This window comes from Gadus macrocephalus, chromosome 16, assembly GCF_031168955.1.
Source record: "Gadus macrocephalus chromosome 16, ASM3116895v1".
NCBI lineage: Eukaryota > Metazoa > Chordata > Actinopteri > Gadiformes > Gadidae > Gadus > Gadus macrocephalus.
This window is the reverse complement of record NC_082397.1, coordinates 25854213-25867274: the sequence shown is the minus strand read 5'-3', so window position 1 is coordinate 25867274 and position 13062 is coordinate 25854213. Positions and strand designations below refer to the sequence as shown.

The 13062-nt window shown below is 44.2% G+C and overlaps 1 protein-coding gene across 1 annotated transcript in view; it reads left to right on the top strand.

Annotated features, from left to right (window-relative positions):
• crk (v-crk avian sarcoma virus CT10 oncogene homolog) overlaps nucleotides 1-13062 on the top strand; it is an 80078-nt gene that overhangs the window by 21669 nt on the left and 45347 nt on the right. Inside the window, exon 2 of the mRNA XM_060076050.1 lies at nucleotides 9448-10031. Coding sequence (XP_059932033.1) covers nucleotides 9448-10031 — 584 coding nt within the window. The remainder of the gene's footprint in view (nucleotides 1-9447; nucleotides 10032-13062) is intronic.

The window sequence follows — 13062 nt, the reverse complement described above, 5'->3', positions numbered from 1 at the left end:
CGAACATGTAATGCTTATTCTCCATCAAAACAGTCAGTTATCAGAGTATTCATTATTTATTTTTGAAAACGTTCAAAACATTTTCCTTACAAAAATAAATAAGTCTCACAATTTAAATCACGTCGAACCAAGGCCTGTAACGGTTTAAAAAAAAAACGAAACAAGTAGCCTAACCATTGCAAATAATTTAAAGCTGCAAATAAAACGGCAGCAAATGGACTATGGAAATACTCAGCGTTGTGATCTTCTCTACACGGCCGGGATTAAAGCTGCGTCTTGCGGCGGTGAAAATAGCCGACACACTTGGTTGCTGCGGGTCTGCTTACCCGAACTCACCGTTGTGTTTCAGGAGCATATGTTGCCGCATAGTACTTTCTGGTAGCTCGGTTTTGCTTGGCATATTTTACATTTCACCTTATGATCCCCTATTTCTTTAAAGTATTTCAATTCTTCGCTGCGCTTTGCTTTAACCGCCATCTCTTAACTTTTTGAATTCTGGCGTGCCTGCACACGGCACGGAACGCGCCACACAGAAATGGATACATTTCATTTGCTTTGTGCCCACGGCATGCGTTAGTGGCGCCGACAGAAAATGTATACATTTGCTTCAGAAAACTTTGTTTGTGTGTGTATATGCAAACTCGAGTTTGCCTGTCCACCAATCGAGTTCATTCGTAACGAGGAGTACTCGAGTAATCGATTCGTCACGCCCATCCCTAGCCCACATCATGTAAACAAACCGGGCACTCACGAGGAAAGCTGGAGGTTGTATTGATGTTGAATGTTACATTTCCTTGTTCAAGTTATTTTTTAATTAATTTTGAATGTTAAATATTCTATGTTAAATCCCAAATAAATTGTTGACGTTTCTAAACGAAAGCCGGAGACTCCATCATTAAATATATTCGTTTTCGCGGTTATTCAGCTTCTTCTTCTCCTCCTCCGGAAAAACACGACCGCAATGCATTGTGGTATACGGGAGTAACATGCAGGGTACATCGTATTTACACTCAAATTTTGCGTATTATTATCCTGCAGATAATGTGGATAAGGAGATTTTTCTGGCAAAAAACATAAAGATTGAGTGAAAGTCATCAGGGCTAAAGATTGAGGGGGGGGGGAGGAGTAAAAATTAATCTGAGCAACAACTTGAAACTGTTTAGTGTTGCAATTGTTCATTGTTGCACATTAGATTGAGAAAAGATTTGTTTTTAAAGAAACAGTCTGAGCCTTATTCATGTTATTTAATCTGAGCAACAACTTGAACTTGTTTAGTGTTGCAATTGTTCATTGTTGCACATTCGATAATATATACAAAAAAAAAACAGTCTGAGCCAATGTTATTTATTTTTATTTCTACATTTCAGAATCTTTATATTTTTGAGCAGAATTCTAGCTTTGTGTTGTCTAATGTTCCTATTGTAAAAAGCCCAAAAGTGTGTTATGAACAACATGAAGCACATTTATATTTAGCATTTTGATTTCTTACTCTACCGAAAATGAACCGAATCGTGACCTCAAAACCGAGGTACGTACCGAACCGAGATTTTTGTGTACCGTTACACCCCTACAAATTAATAACATTTCCATCTCACTCAAGATTCAATGCATCTCAGGCAAAAAATATACAATACTATCACAATACCAGGGCTTTGACTTTTGACCAAAAATCATATTCAAAGTTATTTTGTTTATTAATATTAATATTCAAATATATATTAATAATATTTTGACCATTAAATGCCCTCAGTAAGAACAATATGGTATCAAACTCGGCCAAAAGCTCTGTGCGCCTCCGGATGGCCGTAGTGCGGTCGAGCTCTCGTAGGGTTTCAAGGGGTTTCTTTACCGGCGTTGCTATGGTTACCGGTCTCGCGTGTTCCAACAGTTTATTCAATACTTCAGTCAATATAATACTATATACAATGCTCCCTGAAGCTAGCGCTAGCTTCAGGGAATATTGTTAGTTAAGAGTATTGTTAATTAATTTGACAGCCCTAATAATAACCCATAATATCCCAATTCGGCATATTTAAACAAAATCACCACAACAATGTACACATTTGCAACGTAACAGCCAATCAGCGTTCAACCGGCCAACTCAGTGCAGTGCAGTCCGGGCTGAACTGCAGCATGGAGTATCACGGCCAAAAACTCTGCGCCTCCGGATGGCCGTAGCGCGGGGAGCTCTCGTAGGGATTGGGCTTCTCGGGGTTTGTTTACCGGCGTATGAATAGACTGCGTCAGGTTGGTTGGTTAAAATGGTTACTTTTGGTGCAGAAGACTAACTCTTTTTTTGCCACTCAATGAACTACTCAGGAATCGGTAAGAGAATTGATAAGGAATTGGATCGATAGGCAGAATCGACAATGGCATTGATATTGATAAAAACTTATCAATTCCCACCCCTAAGCAAGACAATATTTACCTCTGTTGCAGCTGAACTGGCTTCATCGCATGAGCTGTCCCCATCGTCCACCTGCTGCTAGGCCTGGGCAGTTTCACCTCTGTTCTGTTGATATTGGAAAAGCAGGTGTCATGTACACCGATTTCATTTACAGCGAGAGGCTAAATATAATGAGATTTAAAGTTACAGATAGTTTTAAACACCTGGTGTGAGGCTCGATCGATTAACTCCTCCTCCAGTCTGTACCACACAGCATCCTCTACCTTTCCCTTGAACCTAGGGTCCAGAGCCGTGCCCTCCTCCAAAAACTCCTGAATGCCCTCACCCTGTGAGAGAAGAACATAGATAGATAGATTGATATAGGTAGATACTTCATTAATCCTGAGGGGAATTCAATTCATGTAACAGATGAGCTACTGAAAAGGCTGCCACTGCTGCGGCGCACCACCGTATACGTAGAGGTTTCTGTATACCGAATGAAAATAATCAACAAATCAATAAAATAGTGATGCTCACTTGGTATCTTTTGGAAAGGTCATCCCAGACTTTTTCCTTTATGGCATTAGAAGAAAGAGTCGTCTGCTGTGACCCTGAAGTGATCTTGAAGTTTTTTTATGATTGGAATAATTTGACCTAGTGTGGCGTTGTTTCCGGAAGAGATGCAAACAGTTGACTGGTACATGATTTTCATCAATTTTACGAAACTCCTCTGCTTTCCTGAAGTCGTCACCTGAAATTCTTTCAAGTCTGAAAAATATGCACATGGGTTTTACTAGCAGGATTCAATTTTAGGGAAAAAAATGTTAAGCTGCGGAACTGATGGTGAAAATAAGCCAATTCCAAACCTCTCCTTCTCCATGGATTTCTTCAGGCGAGGGTCCATGCAGGCTGCCTGGATGGCAGGGAACATTTCCAGAAAACGCTCAATCATTAAATATAGGCTGTTCCATCTGGTCTTAACGTCCAGAATGACTGAGTGCTCTGGCAGGCCTAAAGATACAGAGAGGACACAAAGTGTGAAACCAATGGTCCATTATGAATAATGATTTAATAATAAAATATTTTAACCATGACTATTTGAACCAAGTTTAGTGTGTATTACCGAGTATTTTCTGCTTCTCCTTCATAACAGGTTTAGACAGGGTACACCTTTTCAACCACACCAACAATGCTTTGACTCTTCCTGCCCACCTTGCAACTGAGGGTATGGTGTATATCTTTTGGGCGGCGATGTTAAGTGTGTGGGCAAAGCAGCCAATTTTTCTCCCACTCATCCTTCTCACTGCCACATCCATGTTTGCAGCATTATCCACAGTGATGGCCACAACTTTCTCCTTTACCCCAAATTCTTCCAAAATGTCCCCTATCTCTTCTGCTACTGCTACCCCTGTCTGTAATACATACACTGCCTGCGTGTGCAGTATTTTCTCCTTCATGGCAGCCTCTATTATATACAGATTATGGACAGAAACAGTGAGGTAGTGATCTTGCGCAACACTGGTCCATCCATCAGCAGTCACAGCCACATCCCTGACAGCCTCCAACTCCCTCTTCACATTCTCCTTCTCCACAGCATACCATGCAGGCACGAAAGTATTCGATACCATGTCTCTGGTGGGGGACTGATATTTAGGGTTCCGGGCTGCTATCATCTCCCTACAATTGATGACATTAGAACATAAAGCATTACCAGTGACATACTTTCTTATTTATACTATCAGTATCACTATCACTATTAGACAATAACAGTGACAACAACATTATCCAGCCTAAAGCGTATCTTTTAAGCCAACTACAGCTTGCTCACCTCCACCATGGGGTATCCACTGTTGAAAAGGGCAGCAAACCTTTAACAATGAACTTGGTGACTACCCTATGGCACTCCTCTCGCTGATCCTTCGTCATTTTCCCCCCTTTCTGCCAGTGTGAAGGGATTGACACTAGCACTACCTGGCAAAGTCTTCCTTACCTCAGGTATGGTAAGATGCGGGGCAGAGGCTAACGTAAAGGGAAAAGATGGACATGATGACTTCTACTGCTTTAAAGGGTTAGCGTTGCTATGCTCACAGTAGCCGCGTTTACATGGACATGGACACAAACAATTATCATATATACGCCTCAATCGGAATACAATTCTCTGATCTGAATAGAGTTCCATGCGGAATAAGTCCAGACCAACATAACGGTTGTGCGCGAGAGATATACGGACGTACGCTTACCACTTTTGTAAATGCCATATACCTACAGTACATTCGGATTACATCTTTTCAGATTAGAAATCTATTCGGATCAGAAGTGTCCATGTCAAATAAACACTGACGTAATGTTTACCTAGAAAGCAGCTGCCTGTAAAACAAGGCAAACTTAGGCCCTGTCCACACTAACCCGGGTAAATATAAAAACGCACATTCGCAATGAAAACGATCTCCGTACACAGTGTGGACGGAGATCGTGATAAATGATAGTGTGGACTCCACACTATCATTTTCATATCGTTTTAGGAATGTTTTGCATCCACGTTCCACACTGAAATTATTTTGATAAACAGCTGTTGTCATGGTGACGCAACTCCCGCCACGCCTCTCTGTTTACATGCGCGCGATCAGCTGATAGTTGCAGTTGATCAGCCGGCTAATCATTTTCACTCACAAGCAAAAATATGGCTCAAACCAAAAGTAACAAAGTAATCAACAGGTAATAAACCTTACCCGTAATGTTGTTGGCCAAACTCCCAGCTGAATCCCGGTCACTAGCCGATAGAGAATTCGATGTGGAAGAAGGAGGCGGTCTGGTGACTGAAGTCCCGTCGTCCTTCTTAGCTTTCTTAGCTTTACAGTCAAACACGGACCAGCTGTCCGACCGGAGGTTAATCTGGTGCATTATTAAATGTTTCGCAAGATTTGATGTGTTGCCGTCTTTCGCCAGCACGACTTTTTGGCAAATAGAGCATCTGGCTCTATTGGTGTCCACCTGAGCGAAGTGGAGCCACACTTTGGACCTTTTAGGCATTATGACAACGTCAAGAGTGACGTTACGCTACAGCTTAACGTTAAGGCACGCCCTCAAGCCAACCAGTTTGGCGAATGTCTCGCGCTCCGAAAATGTGACAGCCAATCACCAGCGACTTAAGATTCTGAACCACTAATACCACATGATTATTGGCTCACAGACGTAGCATTTACCCAGAAACAGTTGAAAAGGATATTACTATTGGCTGACAGGCTGGGATTCATTTAATTGAGTACCGAAATACGGTACCGGATAGGGGTGCAACGGATCAAAAAACTCACGGTTCGGATCGTTCCTCGGATCAGAGTCACGGATCGGATCATTTTTCGGATCAGCTAAAAAAAAAATAGACAAGACAAATAAACATGTTTTGTCTTTTTGTTTATTAACACTTTTAAATTATTCAATTGAAATATATAAAATCAACTTAAAGTGTACAATTAACATCTTCTTTTCAACATAATCAATGAAAAACAACTTAAAGTGCAACATAAAAAGGCATATCTCCTTCCTTTAAACATGGACCAATGACCATTAATAAAAAACAAATTAAAGTGCAACATAAGAAGGCACATCATCTTCCTTTAAACATGGACCAATGACCATCAATAAAAAACAAATTAAAGTGCAACATAAGAAGGCACATCATCTTCCTTGAAACAAAAGCATTATCATCAAAGAAGAATTAAAGAAAGAAAACAAAGCATACATGAGCTTATAATTTTAAATTCTTTTTCAAAAAGACAAGGGTGTCTACATTGTCTGGGGAGAGTGTGGACCTCTTTGCAGTCACTATGTCCCCTGCTGTTGAGAACACTCTCTCGGAAGGAACTGAAGAGCCTGGCACAGCGAGATAGCATCTTGCCATCTTAGCAATATGAGGGTATTTACACTCATTGCTTTTCCACCATGTCAGTGGATCACCATCCACTGCAATGCCGCTTGCTGCCAGGTAGAATGCCACCTCCTCTTTGATGATGTCAGCAGGAGTCTTGCTGTCCATGTCTTTGCTGGCAAAGGTCTCTCCAAAAAGCTCTGCCAACGCCGACTTCTTTTGTGGAGGAGATGTGTCCAAGTTTGCTCCTGTTGGCTCTGCAGCTTGACCCTGCAGAAAAGAATAGGTCATTAATTAAACCTATTATTTATTTTCATGTTTCATAAACATGAAAAATGCAGCAATAACATTAAATGAATGCCATTATTACTGAAAATAAAAAATGTATGAAGATTTAAATTGATCATTTTAAAATAATGTTTTTTTCACAATCAGTCTTCAGTGGCCAGACTGCTCACAATCTCAGTGGTGAGGTCACTGTATGTCCTCTGGCGTAGGTCAGGGTCTATGTGAGACAGGGACTTAAACCTCGGATCCAGGGCAGTAGATCTGTGGAGGTAGTCCTGTAGAGTAGGGGGTGAAGTGTATCTGGGCTTCAGGTCCTCTCTAATGGCAGTCTTGACATCTTGAGTGATGGTGCTGTCTTCCACACTTGGAGCCATGGATTGTAGAATCCTTGTTTTCAGCGGAAGGATCATTGACACAGATGGTGACGTTTCAGTGCTCAGCAGAGATGTAACAGTTTTAAGGGGTTTAAGCACCTGGAGGACCTCCTCTGCCACTCTCACATCATCATCAGAGAGGGTTATGATGTCTTTGACATTTATCTTTAGGGTCTTGTCGGTCAATGCAGAGTATATAGCTGCCTGCTGCTCCAGATAACGCTCTAACATATCATAAGTGGAGTTCCACCTTGTTGGGACATCATGTATGAGCTTATGAGTAGGCAGCTTTAGCATTTCTTGCCTTGTCTTAAGCACATGAGCAGCTGTTGTGCTTCTGTGGAAGTAGGAAACCACCTTCCTGATCCTCCCAAGGAGGCGGTCCATCCTATTGACTGAGATTCCCTTCTGTGATGCCAAATTTACTACATGTGCAAAGCACCCTATCTGTGGGCCCAGTCCTGCCTCATTCACTGCATTTATTTGATTTTTGGCATTATCAGTTGTGACTGGGATATTAGTAGTGGGCCTCTTTATCTTCCATTCCTCCACTGCTTGTGTCAGTACCTGCGCAAGGTGACTGCCTGTGTGACTTTCGTAGAGGGGGCGTGTCTGCAGCACTGGACTTCTCATCTCCCAGTCTGCTGTGATGAAGTGAGCGGTTATTGTCACATAGCTCACCGTTCCCCTCGACGTCCACCCGTCTGTTGTGAGTGCAACAGAGGGTGCTACAGCTAGCTCATCCACCACCTTTTTCTTCTCCTGCTCATACAGACCTGGCACAATATTGTCGCTGAAGTGGGTGCGCGACGGGATGTCGTAACGTGGCTCGAGCACGTTCAGCATGTGTTTGAATCCCTTGTTTTGCACAACGGAATATGGCCTCATGTCAGCACCTATAAACAGGCCGATAGCGTTTGTGATTGCTTTAGCCCGGTCTGATTGTGGAGGAAGGGGCTGCTTAAATGCCGCGGTGATGAGCGGTTGTTGAGCCGCTTTCGGTTTCACTCCTGTCAGTGAAACACCGGGGTGATAAATGCTGTAAATGCGTGGCCATGCTCGATGTGTTTCCACTGTTGTATGGCTTTCTTGTGCCACGGTGCCTACACACCGTCACGGTTTTATCCACCAACCTCTTTCCTTCTGAATTCAATTTGACAGGGAAGCCAAAATGCTCCCAAACAGGGGATTTAAATGTGGGGCGTTCTAGTTCTTCTGTTCCTCCGCTCGCCATGACCACGCTGTGTTGCAGGTTTTTCTTTATGTTAGCAATCGCTATGTCAGCTACGTGTTACGTCTGTGTGGTAAGCTAGGCGACAGGTTTGTGTGGCAGCGCGAGTATATGGAAACAGACGTAGCACTGGAGGCAGCAGTTATCGTTACAGTAGTCACCGAAGTCTAGCCTACTTTTATTTTCCATGCCCACTGTTCTTCATGTTGTACGCTGAGGACAATAAATCACAACGTTTGCTTATTGAAAAGGGAACTGTTGCAGACTTTTACCCAGAGCGTGTTAAGTAGCTCTGTCCCTGGAACTAGCAGGAATGGTTACGGCTGTGTGTGGACTGAACATGCGCACATTTTTTTTTTTTTCATAAATCAATCCGCGGATCATGCGTGTGCCGAACCGAAATAGATGATCCGAACGGATCACGGATCAATGATGATCCGTTGCACCCCTAGTACCGGAAAACTATTAATGTTTTGATATTCGATGGGATCGGAGCATTTCGGTCGGTGCCATAGCCGGATCGAAATTCGATACCCAGCCCTACTCACAGCCCTTCAACTCTGGGCTAATATGTTGTCACAAGTATGCAGTTAATTAGGTCACATCATCCATCACATTCAATGTAAAAACGTTTTCTATTTAGTTTTGGACATGTCTCAAAATGTAACCTAGCTAGCCCCAGGCTAACGTTACTTACCATATACGCCTCCACTCGCTCGTCTCCTGGCGCAGCAGCACCTACTGGGGTGGTGACCCCGGCACCAAATAGGTCTGTCAATTTAGAACATTTAGCAGCTTCCACCTCCAGAGACTTCAGCTTCTTACATCGCATTTTTTCAGCGGCACCCGGGCGTTTCTTACGGTTTTCCATTTTCAGCTCCGTCCAGCGACTCCGGCCCATGCCATGACGGGTCCCAGCGTCCACCCAGGGTCAGCGGGGCCTCATGGCATGGGCCGGAGGTCCCGCCCACGTCGGAAAAAAAGAAAACATAACGGACCGGACCGGCCCATATTGGGTCAACGGCCCACCGGGACGATGCCCGATATGCCAGATGGCCAGTCCACCCCTGCTAGGATCTATGTGTAATTTATGTGTAGGGATAGTCCATGTGGGCATTAGATCACATCCGTAATGAAAAAATAAAGATAAACACCAACGTTGAATCAGAAGTCGCATAAAAGCATCCGCACACTGCACCTGTCTAAATGTTCATCACAATCCCTGAGGGCGTTTGGTCTGCTTAATTTGTTCCACATATCTCCATTTATTTTGACCCTATTTCTTTTCCATCTCCCTTTCCAGGTTTGGCCCCTCTGAGGTTCCGTATTGGCGACCAGGAGTTTGAGGCTCTCCCTGCTCTGCTGGAGTTCTATAAGATCCATTATTTGGATACTACTACCTTGATAGACCCCATCAATAAGTCCAAACACACCTCCTTTATTAGCACCAAAACTGGCCATGGAGGAGGGCCCCCCCCGCGACTTGAAGACGAGTTTGTCCGCGCCCTGTTCGACTTTTCCGGGAACGATGAGGAGGATCTCCCGTTCCGGAGGGGCGATATCCTGCGTGTCCTTGAGAAACCGGAGGAGCAGTGGTGGAACGCCGAGAATTCTGAATGCCGCGCCGGGATGATACCCGTGCCCTACGTTGAAAAGTACAGACCGTCATCTCCCAGTGCTTTGGTTGGACCAGGCACAACGGGATGTCCGCCACCGCTAGGTAACTCTGATGGGTCTATGGCACAGACCGGGGCTCCCCTTCTGGGGGACCCAAGTCAGTATGCCCAGCCTACCCCTCTTCCAAACCTCCAGAATGGACCTGTGCTAGCCAGAGCCATACAGAAGAGAGTACCCAACGCCTATGACAAAACTGCCCTGGCTTTGGAGGTAACTATGAATTAGCATTTGATATGAAAGCAAGATCTCTCTAACAAAGCATTCCTCCTTTTACCCTTGGAAAGCCATTTCCCCTTTGACTTCGCTGCCATGGAAAATTGTTGAAATGGTGGAGTTGGTATCCTCCTATTTGATAGACAGTAGCTGAAATGAAAGATTAGGAATCTTAGATTTAGTCTGAAGATAACACCCCTCTCTGTTTGGGGCCTCCCCCCTCCTGAACAACGTTGGAGTGGGTGTTTGTGGGGAAGGAAATAGTTTGTTTGGGTACAGGGCCATTTTCTCTAGAAATCTCTGAAGCCTGAGAGCTAAAGCTGAACCGACAGCGCTCTGAGGAGGAGTGGGGAGGGGAGTGCCTGGCCCAGGGTAGGACCAGCACCTCTGAGGCTGGGTTACCCATTCACTGGAGCCCACCGTATTTGAATTGAATTCAATGTTTATTTGTATAGCCCTTTAAACTCAACATTGATTTAGGATAGGTCGCCCCACCAACCAATGTTTCTTCAATTTAGGGGCATTCTTCTCAGAGTTGATGCTTTTATTTTGGGGCAAATGAATGGCATGGGGGCCCACACCTCCTTCCACCTGCTTTAGCAAGTCTTTGGCATAAGCCAATACCAGAGAAAATAAGTAGGCTGCTTGAATGACTCAGCAAGACGATCTTTGGGCAGTTAATTATCAGCCAGCATTTTCTTGTCTTGTCTGTTGTTTCAGAAAAGCCCTAAGCTGTGTAGGATGTCTCCTTTTGGGTCAGTGGTCCTCAACCTTTTTTGGGCAAACGCCCCCCTGACCTTACCCTGATCCTCTGGCGCTTAAAGGTGTCAATGCATCATTTTTCATTGATTTTGCGGTGGTCACTAATAGCAATGAATGTCCTCTGAGTCGGTTTTAGAGAGAGAGAGAGAGAGGAAGAAATTGTTGGATTGAGCATTCATTCACTGTGACCGCGGCGTGGGCACTCCCGCGACTCCCGGCCGCCACGTGAACGAATGAATGAATGGCCCGGGAACCACGGGCACCGCGGCCAGGGCAACACGGGCACCGCAAAAACAGATCGCACGCAGAGGCCTAATTAGGCCTATATATTTTGTGTTTGAGTCTTTTCGTGGAGACTACGCTCAGAACAGCTGGAACTGAACAACAGCAAGAGGAAGGAGGAAAACAGGCTATGAAACAAAATGTATTTTTTTCTTGCTATTGACCATGTTTGATTGTGTTGTTCTGGTTATTGAACTTGGGTTATGATAATCAGCGTTACTATAGAGATCATGATGATAGCCGATGTAACGGGAGTCCAGGCGTGTGCAGGACCGAACTGCGCTGTATGACCACTAGGATGGGCATTTGATTAAGTTGTCTTAGTCGATCGTCAGGAGAATTAACGATCAATTAGTCGATTAATCGTTAATATTTTACATTAAAATTTAGTTCTAACCAAGTATAACAGCACCGGGACTTTTAACTATACATGTATCACTCCGCTGTTTATGTTCCGCTAGCTAGTGTGTGTGTTGCTTGGCAACAGTTCAGTCCCAGTCGCGGATCCATTTGTGTTGGCGGCAGTGTTTCCGCTAGAAGAAATTGGTGCCGGTCATGTGACCGGGAAGGTTTCATTTTACCAGTCAAATTGGAAAAAAAACGGTTGCATATTTGTCCGTGTTTATTGCACTTAAAAAAATTGATAGGCAGGCTATATAAAGAAGAAGAAGAAGTGTGTGATCATATTTTGATTCGCCATGGTTGTTAAATACCGGTGCTCCGCAAAGCTTGCCGCCGGCTTTCGCTAGCTTGCCGCCGTTTAGTTCATAAACCTACGGTAGTCTATAGGGGAGCGTGTCTATGTTCCCCGAGACCCTTTTTTTAAAAAAAAGGGTCCTATGTTCCCCGGTCACATACATATCGGGGAACATAGGACCCTTTTTTTAAAAAGGGTTCTATGTTCCCCGGTCTGTTACTTTTGTCACCATTACTGCCAAATTCCGGCCGAGATAACTACCATTGCATGTCTTTACCTTTTGTAGAAGAGGGAGAGACGTCGGAGAACCTGACGCAGTATATTCATACGCCGGTAAACAAACCCCGAGAAGCCCAATCCCTACGAGAGCTCCCCGCGTTACGGACATCCGGAGGCGCACAGAGCTTTCGGCCGTGATATCATTATACAATTATATTATATACGATTATATAAAGAGCTCCGGGAGTCGCAAACGGCAACAATCACTTTCTCCTCCATGCTGCAGTTCACCCCGGACTGCACTGCACTGAGTTGGCCGGTTGAACGCTGATTGGCTGTTACGTTAGACATGTCACTCTGTTGAACGCCGATTGGCTGTCATTACGCGAATGCCGCGTCAAAGTTTAAATATTTTTAAAGATTGATAGATTGCGGGGAACATAAGACCCCGCTTTTCCCAAAAAGGGTCCTATGCTCCCCGGTATGTATGGCTACAGGGGAACATAGGACCCTTTTTGGGGAAAACCGGGAACATAGGACCTGCTCAATTTTGTTCTGCTCAATGGTTGAATCTCCTCGTGACTGAATGTTTGTATACAGCGCGCATGCTGTATGAGCGCAGGGTTGATGCGCTCCACTTTTTTCTGTGGAGAACCAGCGCCTTGAACATTAAGCATAAAACGAAACCGGATCGTTTTCGCCCGTTTCGGCTCCGTGTGGACGGGGCCTTATTTCCAATCGGTCATTCTGACCGGAGACATTTAGAATTTTCGGTCCTCCTCATTTTTTTCCGGTCAAAGACCGGGAATTACCGGACAACGGGAACTCTGGTTGGCGGTGCCAAATAAATCATTAAACAAACAAACAAATGTTAACTAATTAATGGTGCTTGTAGAACTGTTGTATAAAAGCAATATCACACTCGAGGTCGTGCTGTTGTAGTGAATATCAGCACGGCTGTGATTATCTTCGGCACAATCACAGCCGTGCTGATACAACACACTCCCTCTCATGTGATATTGCTAAGTATTTATATGCTATATTCAAAATGTATGGCCCGACCGATTC